The sequence below is a fragment of the Tamandua tetradactyla genome, chromosome 23 (assembly GCF_023851605.1).
Source record: "Tamandua tetradactyla isolate mTamTet1 chromosome 23, mTamTet1.pri, whole genome shotgun sequence".
Classification (NCBI taxonomy): domain Eukaryota; kingdom Metazoa; phylum Chordata; class Mammalia; order Pilosa; family Myrmecophagidae; genus Tamandua; species Tamandua tetradactyla.
This window is the reverse complement of record NC_135349.1, coordinates 34,034,137-34,055,284: the sequence shown is the minus strand read 5'-3', so window position 1 is coordinate 34,055,284 and position 21,148 is coordinate 34,034,137. Positions and strand designations below refer to the sequence as shown.

General features: G+C 42.8%; 1 protein-coding gene across 3 annotated transcripts in view; it reads right to left on the bottom strand.

Annotated features, from left to right (window-relative positions):
* Nucleotides 1-5,668, bottom strand: part of USP31 (ubiquitin specific peptidase 31) — a 133,735-nt gene extending 128,067 nt beyond the window's left edge. The window contains exons 1-2 of one of the 3 annotated variants that reach the window (XM_077141559.1): nt 5,030-5,047; nt 1,392-1,502 (exon numbers count right to left, since the gene is read on the bottom strand). Coding sequence is in view for 1 of the 3 variants with exons in the window: in XM_077141557.1 (XP_076997672.1) it covers nt 5,030-5,668 (639 nt within the window). In the remaining 2 variants the exon portion in view is untranslated. Of the gene's footprint in view, nt 1-1,391; nt 4,969-5,029 lie in introns of those variants that run through there. The other 2 variants (XM_077141557.1, XM_077141558.1) reach the window with 2 other exon arrangements.
* Nucleotides 5,669-21,148: the final 15,480 nt, after the last annotated feature.

The following is a 21,148-nucleotide window of genomic DNA, read 5'->3' as shown; positions in this document are numbered from 1 at the left end:
ATAAAATCAAAGGTCACTAGCAAAAGTCCATGAAAAAGTAAGTAAATCTAATCCCCTGATTACTCGGTTGTTTACCCCTATTCAGTTATGCATGTTTTTTTCCCACTGTAACCTGAAAATTCTCACTAACAAATAAGCACCACCAGGCATCAAAGTTCAAGGAAGAAATAAAGACCTGGGATAAAAAATTCTATTCATCAATTCCTTTTTTGTTTTACTACAAATAAAGAAGGCTCTCCCACGTTCCTTTTATCAGTGGAAATCCCTGCTTTTAGGGGGCACAATTTAAAAACTGCACCCTAAAACTTATCTTTCTTATCTGAAAGATGACTGTCCATCTTTTACTTGCTGCAAAAAGAGCAATGAATTCTAGAATCAAAGTGTAACTGTAAGAACTGGAGCTACTATTAAAGAAAAAGAAATTGGCCGATATCTCCTTAAAAGAGCATATTTAGCCTTCGGGTTTCAACATGATTTATTTACCCTCAATGTTTTATGAAGAAAGGGTCTTACTAGTGAAGCTCATGTTTAATCCTAGGTCACTGCAAACACATCGACAGAGAGAAGAAAAAATAACAAGGTAATCATTCTAAAGGTTGGGGAAGTATGAAAAACTTGACTTGAGGCTGAGGGGGTTCAAAATGTTCCTCCAAAACAGAGTTTCTCACCCTCAGCCCTATTCATATTTTGGGCCAGATAATCATTTGTAACAGGGGGTTGTACTGTGCATTGTATGGCATTTAGCAGCATCCCTGACCTCTACCCATTAGGAGACTGCAGCCCTCCCTCTGCTCCAGGTAGCAAAAACGAAGCAGTCTCCAGACATTGCAAATGTCCCGAGGGGAGAAACTGCCCTGAGAGAGAATCTGCTTGAAAAACATGACAAAAGCATCTGGGTAAAAAGAGAAAAGGATATAAGTAGCAGTTAGAGAAGTTTTTTTGCATAGCAAGACTGGGCAAGTCAGCTCATTTCATTCTGAAATGAAAACCCAGTTTTAACAAACATCTAGCCCATCCAAAACCAAAAACCATTTTCCCTGGCATGAACTTTAAAGTTCAAATCAATGTGGTTGGAGAACAAGAAAAGAATTCTAACTGAAAAATTTACAGAGAAAGTCATTAGCAATTTAAGGAAGTTTTAAGAAGATAAAAGCACATGCAAGGACATACTAAGTGCATTTCTAGACCTCAAGGCAAACTGTCTGAAGCTGGCAAATGGGTTTTATCTCCTCTGCCAACTCCACCCAACTGGTAGTGGCTGCCTGGAGTCCAGGATTGGGTAGGATCTGAAAACTAAATGTAAGCTCAGGAGAGGAGTATCTGCATCAAATACCCGATGTTGATGAAAAACAAGTGAGAAGGCAATGGGGACAGATGTGCTTCGCACCTACCTTCTTAGTGTTGGACTTTCCTTATGCTCAAAATATTTCCCATCAAATCTGGATGTAATACAACACTTTGGGGGGGAAAATGCAATCTTCCACAATGCACCCCAGGCTTACCTAATTGAAAGAAAAAAATCTAATATCACTCTCCTGCTAAAAAAAACAGCTTTATTCTGTTTCCAGAGAATCAAGTCCAAAGCAGCATAGTCCACAAAGGCTTTAACAATCCATCTATAACATATTTCTCCCAGGCTTTCTGCTCCCTCATCACTTTCCACTGCAACCAGCCACTAAATGTCTCACTGTTCCCCCAAAACTACATGTCCTACCCTGCCACTCCTACCTTTTCCCTGCCTGGCAGATTTCTATTCATCCTTCAGAACATGTCTTAAAAGTCATTTTTTCTGGGATGCTTTACTCACCCCTTGAAGTCTCCTGTTTAAAGTGTGGTCCTTGGACCAGAAGCATCCACATCTCCTGAGAATTTTGTTAGAAACGCACAATCTCAGGCCCCACTCCACCCCTTCCAGATCTGCTTTGTAATCCACAGGTGAATTATATGCTCATTAAAGTGTGAGAAGCCAGTCTCAGGAATTTACCAGTTTAGTCTTGTTTGCATTTCTATATTCCCTAATAGGTTTTGAGCTCTTCCGAGAAATGTCCAGTGCCTTCTCCAAATGAATTCCTGACATGGCAGTAAAGTGCCTGGCATATGATAGGAGAAACAGACAAGGCTGACAGGCTGCCTAGAAGCTGGTCCCAATCTCCTTCACTGATCTCCTCTATCAAGGTCGAAAAACCCAAATACCCACCTTGCAGCCTTTGTGGCAGCCAGGGTGGCAAACTAACATAGTTATAGTGAATAAGACATCAACAGAACGCTATTGGAAGAACTTTTATATACCGATTGACTTCCTGCCTTGACAAAGCAGAATGTCTGGTGATTCAACTGCCATTATCAGGCAATCATGAGGTGACATATTGGAACTGCAGAAACAAAGAAAGGGTCCACGTCCTTCCCAGACTCATCATGCCACTGCACCACCCTAGAACCACCTACCTCCAGATTCGTGCGAGCTAATTCAAGTCTTCATTGCTTAAGGCACTGTCATTTTTCTCTTTCTAGAGCTGCAAGAATTCCTAACTGATTGAGCAAAGCTTCAATAAACAGGATTCAGAATGAAATCTAACAGATTTAGAAGATTACATTTTTTTAAACAGGGCCTCTAGGAATCTGTTCAACTTTGCCAAAACACATCTATAAAGAAGTCTGTGCTCTTCTAGAGTTACTGACCCATTTCTGTTCACAGCTTCTCAACAAATTAAAAAAAAAAAAAAATGAAAGCAACCTCTTAAAAAGCAATGGAGGGGGTGCAAGGGTAGTTCGGTAGTATAATTCTTGCCTGCCACGTGGAAAACCCAGGTTCAAATTCCCGGCCCATGAACCTCCCCCAAAACAAGGAAACAAACAAAAATTCAACAAATGGTGCTGCAATAACAGTATACTCACATGGAAAAAGAACAAAATGTGACCCTGCCATACAGCATACAAAAAAAAACAGAATTGGAAATGTTCACATACAAAGATGCTGGAGAAATTGATGTTCACATTTTGAAAAAGAGACTTAAACACTTGGCTCTAACCTTGAAAATTCCGCAATTGTTCTGGCTAATTTACAGGTAACTTTAAGCAAAGAGAAAATATGATTCCTGGTAGTTAGTTTGTTGCCATTCTCCTCCTGCTTTCTTATTTTGTAATCTCTGACAGGGATCTGACTTTTTTCCACTTCCCATCAAAGTCAAGTATTCCCACTCAAATTTCCAAGTGATCAAACAGCAATCTTTTTTCCTCTTGGAGAAAAATAGGATTGAGGCTTAACACCTCCACCCTGTATTATAAATAAAATATATTAAAAAGGAGCAGTACACCTCGGCAGTGTTGTTCCTTAGCAAAAAAGCAGGACCTTAACCAAGTGCAGACTGCTTGGCTAGACCACCATTTATACTTTAATCAAATTACCTATTTTTACTTAAATAGCACCAATGGAAAACTAGTACCATTTGCCATGAAACAGAAGACAAATGTAAAAACAAACCCAATGAAACCCTTAACAACTTTATTAAATTCCAGCTACCACTGCCTGCCAAAGCCTCTGGGCTTAAAGCCCTGTTCTTTCTTCAAGAAGAAGGAAAGGCGTGCATTGAGCAAAAGATGTTGAAGACAGGCAGATACCAAGCTGAGACTTTCTCCTCAGCATGATCAGGACAGAAATAAAACAGAAAAGGAATTAACTTTCTGGTTGTGTGATTTCATTCTATTTAACCAAATCCATGTTCCACTTAAGCATCTCTCATACAATCTCAAATCATCTCCCACTTTTGCTTATAATAAAAGCCCAATTCCTTGGTGCAGTCTAAATGGCCCCAGACTACCACTCAGTTCTCAGCTCTCCCTCTCACTACACTTCCAGCCACACCAGCCAACAGCAAATTAAGGACCATACCAACTCACTGCCTATTTTGTATGGCCCAAGAGGTACAATGGATTAGACAGATGAATATTTGCAATCCACTTGATGGTAAGAAACACTAATTTTGTGTCCCAATTAAGCTAAATGTTTTCCTCCCCATAACAAGAATTACTATGAATTCTAATGAGATCATTAGTATACCTGTATTACAAAATATTGTTATGCAATTATCATTTTTAATTCAGTCAATACAAATGTGCTGCTCTCTTGCTGTAAGTCTCTACAACGTTTTTTTTTTTTGCACGTTGGCCAGCAAAGCCTTAAGTATTACTCTCCTGCGCTTTACAGAAAAAGTTTGCCAATCCCAGAGCTACTCCTCAAGCGCACCAAACTCATTCCCATCTTAGAGCCTTCCCATTTAATGTTTCCTACACCTGGGCTTCCCCAAACCACCCCGTGGCTGGACCTCTCTGGGGTCACTCAAGTGTCCATTCAAATGTCACCTCTGCTGAAAGCCTCCTTTCCCCCCAATCTAAAGTAGCCTGAAGCACATCCATCACACTATCAGGCTTTTTACTTTCTTCAAACCACTGAGTAATATCTCCTAACTTATTTACGCTAATAATAATCATAATGGGAGAAAGTACACACGGTGTCAGGCACAGTGGAAGCATTTTACAGACTAGACTGAACCCTACAAAAGTGGGATCTGTAAGTCAAAGGGGGGTCATAACACAATTTCATAGGATTCAACCCAACATCAACTTGTCGGAAGCTCACAACACATCGATGAGGTAGGTACCAGGCGAGGAAGCTGTGGTGCAGAGAGACTGAGCAACTTGCCCGAGGTCACACTGCTCGTAAGTGACAGAATAAGGATTTAAACCCAGGCTCAACAATCCTGTCACCAAGAACATAAGCTCAGTGAAGGCAGAAGGCCTTGTTCACTTCCAGGGCGTAGCACAGAGACTGGCAGGTAGTAAGCTGTCAATAAATACTCGCTGAACGAATGAATGAACGACTGTATGAATCTCTTTTCCCTCAGCGCTGTCCCAGATTTGGGGCATAGTCCTCTCCGAACAACCAACGTGGAGGTTTGCCCGGCCGGGAGAGAAGAGAACGAAGACGCAGGCACTCTTCGCGGGGTGGGGCTGGGGGGCGCCGGGGGCTCACCTTGAAGTCGCGGCTGTGCTGCGGGGTGTACTCCAGGGTCCAGAGGGCCCGCACCAGGTGAGCCAGCTGCTCGGTGACCTCGCCCCGGCCCTGCGCGCCGCGGCCCGCAGGCGGCTCCGGTTCGGGCTCGGGTTCGGGCTCCGGCCGCCCAGCCCTGTACTGGCCCAGCGCCAGGTACTCGGCGAACAGCTCGGTGTTGCTGAGGCACTGCAGCGTGGCGTTCATGAAGCACGTGTTGCCGTGGTTGCGGAGCCCAGCCACCCCAGGCACCGGCTCAGCGGCGCAGGGGAGCGGCGCGGGCGCGGCGGGCGGTGGCGGGCACGGCGGCGGCGCGGGCTCGGCGGCCGGCCCGGGCGGGAAGCAGCTGCGGAGGCCGCCGCGATCCGGGGCGGCGCCCTCCGAGCTAAGGTGCGAGAGCGTGGAAAGCGTCTTGAGGACGCGGCTCATGAAGCTGCCCACCGAGCGCGCCGAGGAGGGCGAGGCGGGCGCGGTCGGCCCGGGACCGCCCGGACCCCCTGCGCCGCCACCCCCGCCGCCGCCCGCGCGGCCGCTCCGGAACAGCCGCTTGCTGAAGGAGCGCTTCTCCTTCCCGCCCGCCGCCACCGGCGGCCCGGGCCCGGGCGCCGTTACCTTGGACATGGCGGCGGCCGCCGACGCTCATCACCGCGCCCGCCCACCCGGCCCGCGGCCCCGCCACGGCCACCGCAGCATCCCGCCGCGCCGCGCCTCACCGGGGCCGGGGGACTCAACGCCCCACACACCTCTGAGCTCCGCCGAGCTAGCCAGCGAGCGCGCGCGCGCGCGCGAGCGCGCGGTTCGCCCAGCTGGGCCGCTCACGTGACCCGCCTCCCCGTGCCTCCCGTTCCGCGCTGACGCTGGGGCTTCGGCCATGTCGACTGTGGGAAAGCAGCTGCCTCTCCCGCCCGCCGCGATGACTCGCGGCTCCTGGCACGGTCCGGCTGCCTGAAGCCGAAGGGAGGGCCATGTCTACTGTGGGCACGGTCCCGGCCGTAAGGAGAGCGCTGGGCTGGCGGGGGGTGATGGACTCCCAGGGCAGGATCCCAGTGTTTGCTGATCTACTGGCGAAGACCTTAGGAACGTGCAGGTATCAGGATGCCGACCCGTTGCAGACTTGGAAGAGAAGGTGGGCGTAGCTCTGACTGGTCCTGGGCGAGCAAGCCTTGCCGGGTTCCCAAGGGCATTGCAGGTCCCGGCCGACTGCTGGTGCACGCCTTCACAGAGTCCTGCACGTTCCGACCTATTCTGTCTTCCCGACAGAGACGCGGTCCCGGGACTGCCTGGGGTCCCAGCGAGATGGTGTCACCAGTGTTACCTTCCTGTCCAGACCAGCCTCCAGAACTACACTAAAATCACTCATCGTTCATTCATCCATTCATTCATTCATCCGCTCAACAAACAGTTACTGGGCACAGTAGGCACTGTGCTAGGCACTGAGGGCGCTACAGACAATGAAACGAGCACGATTTCTGCCTGCCCTCCTGCCGCTTACACTCCTAGTGGATGCAGATAATAGCTGCTCTGTTCCAAAAGTTGCACTAAGCATACATTATCTCCTTTAATCTTTAATTCATCTGCTTTGAGATTGATATGGCTCTTAATCCCATTGTAGCAGATTAGAAAACCGGGAGTGGGAGAGGTTAAGTATTTTCCCAAGGCCACACAACTAAGATTTAGCAGTAATAGGATTCAAACCCAAGTCTGATTCAAAGCTCTTAGATTTGACCTCTGAACCAGAGGTCCCAGACCCACAAAGGTCAGAGGAACTAGACAGGTCAAATCAATGAATAAAAAATCCTAGGGTTCTCAGTCATCGTACTGACTTGTTAATATTTCAAGTGACTTGGCTCTCAATATTGGGGAGAATATAAGAAACTGTGGGGACTATGGCAAATTGCAAATCAAAGTTGTTCTTGAGGGGGTGGCTGCCACTCAGCTCCAACCCAGTGTTCCCACATAGGAATGAGGACCCAAAGCTGTCACAACATCTGATTTTTCAGGAAAAGGTGGAAATCCTATTTTTAAACGTTGGTTTAATTAACAGAGAGAAAAAAAAAAAACAGTTCATAAAACCAGAGTCCATCTGTGGGCTATCACTGGTTCATGGCCTCTTCTCTATAAATTCTCCTTTTTTCTAAGGGGACTAGCCTTCTCCTATAGAAGGGAGAAATCAGGGAAGGAAAAGCCCTTCCCCTTTACAAAGCTAGAAGCTCACTCAAAGTAAAAGGCTTTCACCTCCCATCTCATAAGTAGGGGCCTAATGGTGACACCCCAGAATGCTGTGCACTGGCCCCAAAATCTCTTCCACCTCCTGGTGAAAATATTCCTCACAGCACCTTGAGCTCATTTGGAAATCAGAAAGAAAACCATCTGATAATTAATACTGAAGTGTGACTGCAATGGCCCTCAACCTTTGCAGACACGTTTGTGTTTTTCCAACATGAAAATCATGGGAGGGAGGAGGACAAAAAGTCCACTTTTGGTGAGGTCTTAGTTTGACGACATTTTATCACGCTGCCCAAGCTGTATGTAAGAAGCTTGTTGGTTTTTAGGAGACAGGAAGGACCTTGGGGCCATAGTCTCCCTTGATGTCAAGCCAACTTGGAAGTTAGTCCCTGAGGTTAGCGTCTGCAAACTGCTTCTTCTTTTTTACCCCTCTTTCTCCATTTTAAACCCAGAAGAGGCTCATCTTGCCTATTATTGGATACCTAATAAGGTAGCAATTATAGCATTTTGATTACTTAGTCACAGTGTATCTAAAAAAAAGTCTGAACTCCTTATTGGAGTCCCATGAGAATCCAGGTCACTATGGGGCCCCAAAACCAGCCAATCGCAGTTTGCCCATAACAGGTTTGGAACAGAGTCCCTAGTTAGAGCCCTCAGATGGTCATTCTACTTCAAGACTCACCCCAAACAACGTTCTGTAGTAAATCTTCCACTGCTCCTCTCTTCACCCACCCCGCCTACAAGCCAGGGAAACACAAATTAGGAGCAACAGTGAAATGAATATTATCATAACCTCTACCTTGTTCACACCTGCTACTATCAACTTAGGCTGAAACCTTGTATCAAGGAGCTGAACATGTCATATTTTGACACCTATTGTCAAGCTGACCTCCAGAAAAGTTTTATCTTGCCATTGGGGGATCCCAGTAATGGGAAGCACACATTTCCCAATCCCAAAATGGTATTGAGTTTTTCAGTCTTTTTCAGCTGGAAAATTTGATGAACAAAAGATAATATATTAATGTGGTTTATTTGCTATTCCTTAGGTATGAGTGAGGTTGGATATCTTCTGCTGGTCTTTTAGCTAGCCAAGATCTAAATGGACTTCCTATTTGGAGCAGGACAACCCAAGCTCCCATGATGAAAACTGAGCAGGGATGAGGAGCAGCTTTCCCCCTTTCCACCGCTAGAAGCTATAAAAAAGACCAACCAAACTGGCCTACCTAGACCCTAGCTCTGGAAGAATTAATACAAGATCAATTGAAGATAACGCAGCTAATGGTGACTCTACGTAGTACATGTTCAGCAGTGTAGCAGTGAGAGCCCGATGGTGCCAGCGATGGTGACAGCAAGAGTCCAACTGGCTGCTCTAGTGGCAAGTTCTTACCTGTGTCTGCTTTCCTGGGTTCCTGCCCAAGCCTGTTTCCCCAACGCTTATGTTTATTCTCTTACGTAATAGCTATTCTATTCAGAGGCTTTCAATGAGTTCCTATATTGCTGAAACTAACCAGTGTCCGTGTCTGTTGTTTGCAACGAAGAAAAGGACAAATAAAATCTTTTTTTTTTTGCAATTTGTATTTATTAGCAATTTGTAATTTTCTTGTGTGATTTACTTGCACACATGGTTTGTTGATTTTTCTTTTGGAGTGTTCCTTTTGCAAACATTGGCTGATAAAACTACTTAGTACATGAATTATATTATTCCAAGGCCTATAACATTCCATTTAGCTATTTACATTTCAACCGTGTCTACAGTGTTTTCATATCATAGAGAAGCTTTTATTATTGTATGTAGTCAAATTGATCAGCCTTTTCATAAAAATTTCTGATTTTTTAAATCATGCTTAAACAGCCTTTCCCACTCCAAGATCATAAGAATACTCAGTGATGTTTTGGTTTAGTGCTATTGTGGTTTCTATTTCTTCTTTCCTTTCCCCTTATCTTTTTCTGACTTTTACTGTTAGCCCCATTTGGATTTTATTTTTGTGTAGGGTTCTTGACTTTTTCCCCTCCCTCCATGCCTAGCCAGTTGCCTCAGCAACATTTTAATAAATAATTCCCACTGCATGAAAGTACTACTTTTATCACATATTAACCTCCACAGACATTTAGGGCTTTAAAAAATTCTGTTCTATCCCATTGATGCATCTCTATTCTAGAATAATACAGGTTTAGAAATATATTTAAAAGCTTGTTCAGGCAATATCTCCTGATATTTTATTGACTGTTTTGTGCTTAACTCAGTCCTTTGGTGGGGAGGGGGGTAATTTAGGGGAAATTAATGCCATCCAGTATGGATTTTCTTATCTGATGTTCAATGTGCCTTTCCAAAATTATACGACTTCCTTTTCCTGTCTATTTTTTTCTCTACATATTATCTTTCTTTTTTTACTTCTAGGAAGTATATATATTAAAAATAACATTTATACAAAAAAGCAGTAAATTTCAAAGCACACCGCAACCATTAGTTATAGAGTAGAATTCAGAGTCTGGTATGGGTTACAGTTCCATAATTTCAAGTTTTTCTTTCTAGCTGCTCCAAGATACTGGAGACCAAAAGAAATATAAATATAACGATTCAGCGCTTATACTCATTTGTTAAATCCTATCTTCTCTGTTATAATTCCTCCTTCTCCTTTGATCCTTCCCCCAATCTTTAGGGGTATTGGGGCTCTGTCCATTTTAACTCTTTCTTATTGGAAAGAACAGTTGATAATATGGGATAAGCGTATGGAACTAGTTGATGTTCTTTGAGATGCCAGCCCCTCGGGGTTTCAGGACTTACCTCACCTAGTAACCCACCCGGAGGTTGTAGGTTTCTGGAAAGTAATCATAGGGCATGGAACCTTTGTAGAATCTCAAATAAAGCCCTAGGTGTTCTTGAGGGTTTTGATTGGGGGTTGGCAAACCATGATAAATAGCAATAGCAATATATAGCTGAAACTTACGTAAGAGTCGTCTCCAGAGTAGTCTCTCAACTCTGTTTGAATTCTCTCGGCCACTGATACCTTATTATTATTATTTTTTACAATTCTTTTGTCCCTTTTGGTCATGAAGGCATTATCAATGCAAGGACTTTTATATCTCTCAGTAAAAAATTAGAACTTCCTTCCATGGGTCTTGCATAATGTTAATAAATGTATTCCTATTTGTTGCCATTATGAATGGAATACTTCTATGTCATTACATTTTTGTTTGCCTACAGACAAAATTATTTTTGTGATCAGCCACTTGGATGTATTTTGTTTCATCAAAATTTTCAGTTGATTCTCTTGGGTTTTTCAGGCAGTTGTATCAATGCATGAGATAATAACCTTGCCTCTTTCTTTATAATACTGGTATCTCACTTCCCCCCCTCGTCTAATTGCTCTTCCAGAATTCTGTTAAATAAGAATAATAAGAGTAGGAAAGACTGCATTGCTCCTGACGTTAATAACAACGCAACCAGTGCCTCCCCATTAAGCATGATGCTTGCTTTTCTTTGGATATATATTATTTATTGCATTAAAACAGTATCTTTTTGTTCTTACTTCGGTAAGAGTTATTATCAAAAACGGATCTTGAATCTCATCAAATACCTCTGGGCATCATCAGAAATGAGCATGTGCCCAACAGAGATTCTTGATTGCAAACAACATAGTCCACTTTTAGCTAACTTAAGCAAAAAAAAAAGGAATTTATGAGAAGGATACTGGGGCATTCAGAGACGGTTAGAGAAGTTTCAGGATCAGGCTCGGGAAGCCAAGGAAGACAAACAGCCAAGATCCTGCCCTCAGAAAATCCTGCTTAGGATGCCATTGCTCGCACCATCGTGAAACTGAACACTTGCTGCTGCTACAACACCACCACGGCCACTTGAGCCACACTGCTGGACTTGAGTCTACCGTAGCCACAATGAGTAATCGTGAATAATTTCTGATTGTTCCTGAACTTTTGCCATACATTCGAAATTCTAAGCCCCAAATAGAAGCCGAGGCTATTTGGTTGGGCTAAGTCCTAGGTCTGGGTACTAGATGCTGGGAAGCGGTGGGAGAGGGACTATCACCTCCCTACAGCTTCCACAGTGGGAGACAGAGCTTCCTCCCTTTTATATCGAGATTCCCTCAACAGGAAGACCATTCAATGGTGGGCAACCACAAATGACAAATTTCTTTTCTAATCTATTTGTATGGTATCTCATATTGATAACTTTTCTTTTGTCAAAACATTTCCCACACTTCTGAAATAATCCTCATGTTCTCCTGATATATTGTTTTTAAATGTATTGCTTTATTTATTTATTAACATTTCATATAGAATTTTGTATCTATTTTATAAGAAAACCAGCTTGCAATTTATATGTTTGCACACATTTCCCTCATCAGATTTCTTGTACTAACATTTCAAAAACTGTGAAGTTTCCCTATTTTCTTTAGGCATAATTTAAACAATAGGTTTTTAAGGGTTATTAGAATTCACCTAATATACTCTCTATCTTTTAATCAATTCTTTGGAATAGTTTGCAATTTCATCCATCAGTATTGGTCTATCTAGATATTCTTTCTCTTCCTGGATTAATTTTAATAACTTTATTCCTAGAAAAGTCATCCATAATTTCCAATACATTAGCAAAAGTTTTTCAAAGAATTATTCTAAAATTCTATTTTCTTTCTTTTATCTTGGGAGCACAGAAGTAACTTAAACAAACTTTTCAATTCATGACTCACTGTTATCATTGGATAACCCATATTTATCATGAAATAACTGGCAAATACACACACACACATGCACGCACACACACATACATTCATGTATTCATTCCAAAGGCACTCACTAAGCTCCAGCATTGTAGTTGACACTGTTGAAGCTCCACCCATATGGCCTCAGATCTTTTTGCCATTTTTTTATGCCCATCCCCAGCTCCTGGGTTCTTTGCTTCTAATGACTGCAACTGACAACTCTTCTGGTGACCAGTTTGGGCTGCAGGCACTGCCTCACCTGCACGCATGGAGCACTAGAAGTTCCTGTTTATATCTCTTGGTGTGACACTTAGCCAATGACTATTGGGTATAGGCAGATGAAAGCCCAGCTTCTTTGCCTCCAGTCATGAGCAAATCTGAGACATAACACATTGCAGAGCTTCCTGCAGGATCTGGCTGAAGGTACTTTTTTCTAGGGCCTTGCCCCAGATTACATCTTCCTCTGTAATGTCTTTATGTATTCCTCTTCCTTTATCTGACTCTCCTTGCCCCTTACTGGTTTCTTCTTTGAGAACTTTCTTGATAAATCACTTGCCCACTAATTCTCATCACAGGCTCTAGTTCTGGGAAACTGGTTTATGACAAAGATGATTTAACCTACTCGCTGCCATTGAAGACCAACATTTCAACGAATAAATTACCCTCTAACACCTGGTCATTGTAATGGAAGTGCTAATGAAGTCCTGTGGGAGTATAGAAGACGAAATAATTAACTCACTTGGAGGAGACAGTGAACATTTCATTTAAAAAAATATTAGTCGATCGGTGTTTTGAAGGATGAATAGAAGATGGCCAGATAGGAGCTACAGTATGGAGGTAGAGTGTTGCAAGTAGAGATCAAATGGGCAAAAACTTGCAATTACGAATAACATTTTATTCCTATGCTTTAAGGATTCAAAATTGTAGTGAGTGAACTTGGGAATCCAAAAGGTAATCAGAGAAATTACAATATAAAGGATAAATAAAGGCTAGAATAAACAAGGTGTTGTTATCTCAGAGAATGGAGCTAGGTCTGGAGAGCAAAAGTGAGCTTTTCTATGTAGAGAGGGAGTGAGGGAAATTCTAGAAGAGAGAATCATATGTGTAATGACTTGGGGACCATGAAAGGGCTTGGAGTATCAAGGAAGCTCAAGAAGTTCAAGGAGATTGTACAGACTCAGAATTATATGGTAAGAAATGTTTCCCCTTTTCATTTCCTTTGTAAAGGAAACATCTCGGTGCGGTGCTAGTATGATTTTTAAAAACTTCTCCAACACTTGCTAATATCTTTCTTTCTCTCCGGTAAAAAATGGAGCAGGCCTCAAGTTCAGAGCCTTTCAGCAAGCAACAGTAGTGTGGCAATTTGTATTTCCCATCCCGGGTGCTTTTTGAGAATCTTGCCTTTCCTCCATCAACAGGTAGAGTCTGTGTCCTCTTCCTTTGGGTCTGGGTGAGGCTTTGTGATTACCTTAATTAAAAGAATTCTGCAGAAGTGACATATGTGACCTCTGAGGCCAGATTAGAAAAGGCAATAACCTTCCTCCTGACTCTCTCTCAGGATGCTCACTGTTGGGGCCCAGACACCATATGCAAGGAAGCCCAGGCCACATTGAGAGACCCGTGTGGAAAGGAACCCAAGTTCCTGGCTGAGCTCATGTTGACACCTAGCACCAACTTGCCAGCATGTGAGTGAGCCATCTTAGAAGTAGACTGTATGCCCTATATCGCTCAGTCAGTGCACACCAGTATTGCATAGAGTAAAGACAAGCCTTCTCTACCAAGCCCTGCCCAGATGACAGATTCATGAGCAGAATGAATTATTGTATTGTTTAAACCATTAAGTTTCAGAGTAATTTGTTACTTAGCAATGGGTATCAAGAACAGGTATCTAGATAGATTTTAACTACAATGTTAATTCTTCTCTATTCATTTTTGCATTTGCTCTCTATTTATAGCAATACTGATCTTCATTTGCTGCAGTGATATGAGCTTTTATTTTGAAATATATTCACCCCTTGAGCATGGGCTGGACTTAGTGAACTGCTTCTAAAGAACACAGTGTGGGAAGGATAAAAGAGTCACTTTACAGTGGAGAGACCTGGCAGATACTACCTTAACCAAGTGATTGGGGTCACCCTCACCAGTGATAAATCGTGTTAATATCAAGTACCCCGACATGATGTGATGAAGAGGGTACTTCATCTCTGTGGTCTTCCTTCCCAAAACCCATAAACCCAGTCCAATCCTGAGCAAAAACATCAACCAAGTCCAACTTGATGAACATTCTATGAAATGCCTACCGGTATTCTTTAAAACTATCAATGTCAAGAAAATTAAAGTAAGACTAAGAAACTACCACAGAGCAGAGATTAAATGCAACATGGCATCCTGGATTAGCTCTTGGGCAGAAAAAGTACATTAGTGGGAAACCTGGTGAAATACAAATAAAGTCTGGAGTTTAGTTAATAGTATCATACCAGAGGCAATTTCTTAGTTTTAACAAATATACTGTGGTTTTAGAAGATGTCAAAGTTAGAGGAAACTGGATGAAGGGTACACATACTATCTTTGCAATTCTTCTGTTAATCTGTCTTCCAGAACAAATAGTTTATAAAAAATATATATTTGTTTTAAAATAGAAGTGGTATATTAAAAAATAATAATATCAATTAATCAATAAACCAAATTTTGTTAGAATTGGTGAGAATGAAGAAGAGATTACATCTAGGCTCCTGGAAAGGCAACTGGAACACACTGGGGATTTTGCTGCTACCAGTTCTCTGAAACTAGGCAGGTTAGAAAGGGACAGGCAGCCTGCTGATCCTTACTCAAGAAAGGACAGAAGTCCTCCTGGGAATCCTAAGACCATCTCAGACAAGAATCAGTGTGCTGGTTTGAAATGATTTATGTACCCTACAAAAGCCATGTTTTAATCCTAATCCATTTTGTAAAGGCAGCCATTTCTTCTAATCCCTATTCAGTATTGCATGGTTGAAACTGTAATCAGATCATCTCCCTGGAGATGCGATTTAATCAAGAGTGGTTGTTAAACTGGAGTAGGTAGAGGTGTGTCTCCACCCATTTGGGTGGGGCTTGATTAGTTTACTGGAATCCTATAAAAGAGAAAACATTTTGGAGAAAGAGAGATTTGGAGAGAGTCTGAGGGCGCAGAGAATGACATAGCCATGAGAAGCAGAGAGTCTACCAGCCAGTGACCTTTGGAGATGAAAAAGGAAGAAGCCTCCCAGGGAGGTTCACGAAACAGGAAGCCAGGAGAGAAAGCTAGCAGATAATGCTGTGTTCACCATGTGCCCTTCCACCCAAGAGAGAAACCGTGACTGTGTTCACCATGTGCCTTCTCACTTGAGAGAGAAACCCTGAACTTCACTGGCCTTCCTGAACCAAGGTATCTTTCCCTGGATGTCTTAGATTGGACATTTCTATAGACTTGCTTTAATTGGGACATTTTCTCGGCCTTAGAACTATAAACTAACAACTTATTAAATTCCCCTTTTAAAAGCCATTCCATTTCTGGTATATTGCATTCCAGCAGCTAGCAAACTAGAACAATCAGGAACAATGGAAAAGAGACCCCAGTTCCTCCCAAGAAAACTTTCAAAGACCCAGGGGAGTTCCAGATACCTGAGTGACACAGAACTCAAAGGAAAGAAACAATAAAACCTCTAACGTCTTACCAGATTAAAAGAATGGTGAGATTGACTGCTGTAAACATTCAACAAATATTTGAGTCCTCACTATCTGACGGTGCTGGTCCAAGATGTTGGAGGTGCAGCAGGGAAACTGCAAGGTGCTTGCCTGATAGAATTTCCATTCTAGGGGGAGATGACAGAAAATAAGCAAATAAACAAATGCATAATATAATTCCAGATGCTAGTATGTGCTTTGAAGAAAACTAAAACCAAGCTTGGGGATGGAGAGCAATTGGGCCCAGGGGTGGGGAAGGCTATTTTACCCAGAGGATTGAAGAAGGCCTCTCTGAGAATGCTCATTTGAACAGAAAACTGAATGAAGGGAGGAAACAAGCAGCCATGGGAAAATCTTGGAAAGAGCATTCCAGACAGAGTGCAAAAGCCCTGAGTTGGCAATGCCTTTGCATGTCCAAGGAACAGCAAGAAGGTCAGTGTGGCTGCAATAAATTGAGTAAAGCAGAAAATGGCAGAAGATGAGGTTGAAGAGATGTGCAAGGGGTCGGGTAATGTAGGACCTTGTGGTCATGGCAAGGAGTGCTCAGGATTAAAACCCAGACAAAAATATAACTGAAAATGCTATCAGTTATCATCTGGATATGATGTGACGGGTAAGGTACAATTGTCTAAATGATTCAGAACTTCCGAAAGAAATTTGAGGATAGAGGGATTTCTAGGAAAAAATGTGTAAGTTAAACATATAAAATTTCCTCTGCTCCAAACCAAAACTTTAACAAAATGAGAGCAAAAGAATAAGAAAAGATAAAAATCCACAAAAAAAGAGAAAATAGAAAAGGGAAATACGGTAGATGTGAGGCTGTAGCTCCAAAGTGAGTGAATCTCGGGAGCTGCCCAGAAACCCTGTTCATCTCTAGAACAGGGTGAGGACCAGGGTGAGAGGAATTGTGTTAGTCAGGCTTCTCCAGGGAAACAGAACCAACAGGCTATACATAGATATATACACAATGCGAATGTTATGGTATTTCGTATGGGAATTGAATTGAATTGGGGATGGGTAAATCCAAATTCCATAGAGTAAGACAGGAATTTTGATGGAGGTTTTCTATGAAGTCCCTAGTGGAAGCTGGCTGGCTGAAGTAGAGACAAAAATTCTTCCTTCTGCCTGTTGAAATCACCAGTTTTCCCTTTAAGGCTTTCAACTCATTGTATGAGACTCTCTCATTGTTGAAGGCCATCTCCTCAGTTGACTGTAGATGTAATCAGCCATAGATGCAATCAACATACTAGTAATTTCACTCACAAAATATCTTCACAATGACAGGCCAGTGCTCGATCAACCAAACAACTGGACACCACAACTTAAGCAAGTTGTCACACAAACTTAGCCATCACAGTCCACTTTTTGTCAATTTGGCACCCCATACATATCTTCTTAAACCATACTTTATCTCTAAATAAAGAAAAGTAACAGTCATATTTTCATCTAACAATATTCTACTGCCCTGCATACAACCAGAATTTCACCAACTATTTCCCCAGAAGAGGGTGCAAATTCTTTGGTAATATTCATTCTTAAGCTTGATATCCTATAACTTAAATATTATGACATAAAGTTAATACAACATGCTATAAGATAAGGGGATAAGATAGGACAGAAAACAAAATATTTGCTTTTTGTATATATACAAACATAACACTGTCATAACAAAAGAAGGAGGAAATGTTCATAACCGTTGCAGTCTTCAGTCCTGTAACTGGCCACATGACTGTAGCTTGTATTCATAACTATTTTCTTCCACTACCCATTCAATTTTCCCTTTACCCTCAGCAAGCACCTCAGTTGGTCATGGTTCTTTGCCTGATGGGGTGTCCCAAACCTTCATTCCTGAAGTCTCTGGGCAGTCAGTAATCCTGCCTGGATTGGGTTGTTGCATTCTACCAATGACTTTAATCATCAGCCATGTAGTATTAAGAGATAACCTAAGGGATCTCCTATATTCTAGGCAAACTTTTCATTATCTCCATTGTGTAGTAAGAGTCCTATTTCCCCTCGATAATCAGGATCTATCACCCCAGCCAGGAGAGTAATTCCCTTCTTTGCCTATTGATTCAGAGGTATTGAGGAACCCAAAGTAGCCAGGTGACATTCTTAACTTCCAGTTGAATATAGTCCTTGTGTCTCCTGATAGAAGAATTCCTCCTTTTGGAACTAAGACCTGTAGACCAGAAAAGCTTAAGGTTGCAGGGATAAGTAGGAAAAATTTGCTTAGTGGATCACTATAGGTAATAGTGAGTGGTGCCTTTCCCACTTCACTCCTAGATTCCTGGACATGTGAATCGTGGCTATGGGAAACAGCACCATAGAGTGGATGCTAATTCAGAGCATCTACAGCCTCCTGGAGAACACTGTCCTGTCCTGAAAGGTATTGTCTCCCAGTTGGTACCATAATTGGTTCTCAAAAGGCTATTCCCTCATTCTAAAAATTCAGTAGTTTCAGGATGATGGGGAACATGCTAAGACCAGCAAATTCCATGAGTGGGTGTCCCTTCTCTCACTTCATTTGCTGTGTAGTGGGTTCCATGATGAGAAGCAATGCTGTGCGGAGTAATGTAATGGTGGATAAGACATTCTGTCAGTCCATGGATGGTAGTTTTGGCAGAAGCACTGCATGAAGGGAAGATGAACCCATATCCAGAATATGTATCTATTCCAGTTAGAACAAAATGCTTATCCCTCCCATGATGGAAGTTGTTCAATGTAATCAATCTGCCACCAGGTAATATGCTGATCACCTCGAGGAATGGTGCCATAAGGGGGACTGAGTGTGGGTCTCTGCTGCTGGCATATTGGGCACTCAACAGTGGCCATAGCCAGGTCAGCCTTGGTGAGTGGAAGTCCATGTTGCTGAGCCCATGCATAACCTCCATCCCTACCAGCATGGCCACTTTGTTCATGAGCCCATTAGACAATGATGGGAGTGGCTGGGGCAAAAGGCTGACTGGTATCCACAGAACAGGTCATCCTATCCCCTTGACTGTTACAATCTTTCTCTGCTGAAGTCACCCTCTGGTGAGAATTCACATGGAACACAAATATCTTCATATTTTTGCCCACTCAAAAAAAGTCTATCCACATATCTCTTCCCCTGACCTCTTTGTCTCCAATTTTCCAATCATGTTCCTTCCAAGTTTCTGACCATCCAGTCAAACAACTGGCCACAGCCCATGGATTAGTATACAAATGTGCCTCTGGCCATTTCTTCTTCCATGCACATTTCTCCTTCACCAACTCTCCTTTAGTGATGAGGGCTATAGTGTCCTCCAGAAAGGGGCTGTAGTGGTATAGCTATCCACTTCCAGGTGGTATCTGTATATCATGCAGAACAATCAGTAAACCAGGCAAGAGTTTTCTCTTCCTCAGTCAATTAATCATAGGGAATTCCCCAATAGGCCATAGCTGTGGGCTAAGAAAGAGAAGGTAATGTGCAGGAGTGGGAGGCCATTGGCATTTGGGCCACTTCCTCATGTGACTTACTTATGCCTTTAGGGCCTACTTGAGACTGACCTCATATATACCACTTCCATTTTATGAGGGAGTGTGCTGAGTAAACCCAAATTTATGGCTTGGTGGTCAGACAACATCCAGTTCTCGATAGGCAACTCAAGTATCATAGTAACTTTGTGGCCCTTGGTTAAGTGTTCAGTCTCTACTAAGGCCCAGTAGCAGGCCAAAAACTGTTCTTCAAAAGGACAGTTATCAATAGAGGATGGCAAGGGCTTACTCCAAAATACCAAGAGTCTGTGCTGTGACTCTCCTATAAGGGCCTGCTGAAAGCTCCAGACAGCACTCTATTTGCCATTGACACTTCCAGCACCATTGGATCTGCTGACTCATATGGCTCAAGTGGCAGAACAGCTTGCCCAGCAGCCCAGACCTGTTGCAGAGCCTCCTCTTGTTCCAGTCCCCATTCAAAACTAGCAGGTTTTCAAGTCACTTAGTAAATGGGCCTGAGTAGCACACCCAGAGGAGGAATATTTTTTCTCCCAAATCCAAAGAGGTCATTAGGTGTTGTGCTTCCTTTGTTGTTTTTTGTTTGTTTGTTTTAAGAGGGGCCAGATGCAATAGCTTATCCTTCACCTTAGAAGGGATATCTTGACATACCCTATACCACTAGATGCCTAGAATTTCACTGAGGTAGAAGGCCCTTGAATTTTTGTTGGATTTATCTCCCAACCTCTGACATGCAAATGCCTTGCCAGTAAGTCTAGTTTCTACTTCTTGGTTATTAGGTCCAATCAGTATAATAACATCAATATAATGGACGAGTGTGATGTCTTATGAAAAGGAGAGACAATCAAGCTCTCTATAGACTAGACTATGACATGGGTCTTGACAGTTGATGCACCTCTGAAGTGAGACAGTAAAGGTATATTTCTGGCCTCAACAGATGAAAGCAAATGGCTTCTGGTGGTCTTTACTAACAGGTATCCCACATTAGCCAGATCAATAGTTGCATATCAGGTACCAGGGGATGGGTTAATTTGCTCAAGGAATGATACTACATCTGGAACAGCACCTGCAATTCAAGTCACCACCTGGTTAAATTTATAATAATCCACTGTCATCCTCCAAGATCTGTCTGTTTTCTACACAGGCCAAGTAGGGGAGTTGAATGGGGATGTGGTGGGAATCCCCTCCACTGCATCCTCCAAGTCTTTAATGGAGGTAAGAATCTTTGCAATCCCTCTAAGAATGCAGTATTGCTTTTGATAAACTGTTTTGTTAGGTAGAGGCAGTTCTAGTGGCTTCCATATGGCCTTTCCTACCAAAATTGCCTTGTGGGGATTCTGATAGTTTCTGAGTATGTCTATTCTAATCATGCATTCTGGAACTGGGAAAATAGCCACAGAGTAGGTCTGAGGACCCCCTGGACCCACTGTGAGATGCAACTGAGTTAGAACTCCATTGGCATCCATAAGCCGTTACTCTGACTGGTGGACCACAATGAAGTTTTTGTTCTCCTGGAATTAATGTCAGTTCTGAGCCAGTGTCTAATAATTCCTGAAATATCTGATCATTTCCTTTTTCCCAGTGCACAGTCACCTTGATAAAAGCCTCCTTTGGGGAAGACTGAGAGGCAGATTAACAGTACAAATTTTGGCAGTGTAGCAGGATCCTTCCCCAAGGGGGCACAGATTTCCCTTCTTTCAAAGGGTTCTGAGCTTGAAAACCATCTCAAGTTTGGGAATTGATTAAGGGGCCGTGACTCTGTTTTTACGATTCAGCTTAGACTTTTGTTCACTTGACCTAGAATGCTTCTGCTTATACTGATCAAGTAAGAGTTTAGTAGGAGGCCCATCTATTTCACTTCTAGGTACTCCATCATCAAGTAGACAACATGATAGGTGACAGGTCTCTGCACATCAGACTATTCTGATTGCTGCTTTGAGCCAGCCATCCATTATGATAGCCACACCCACCTTGTCTT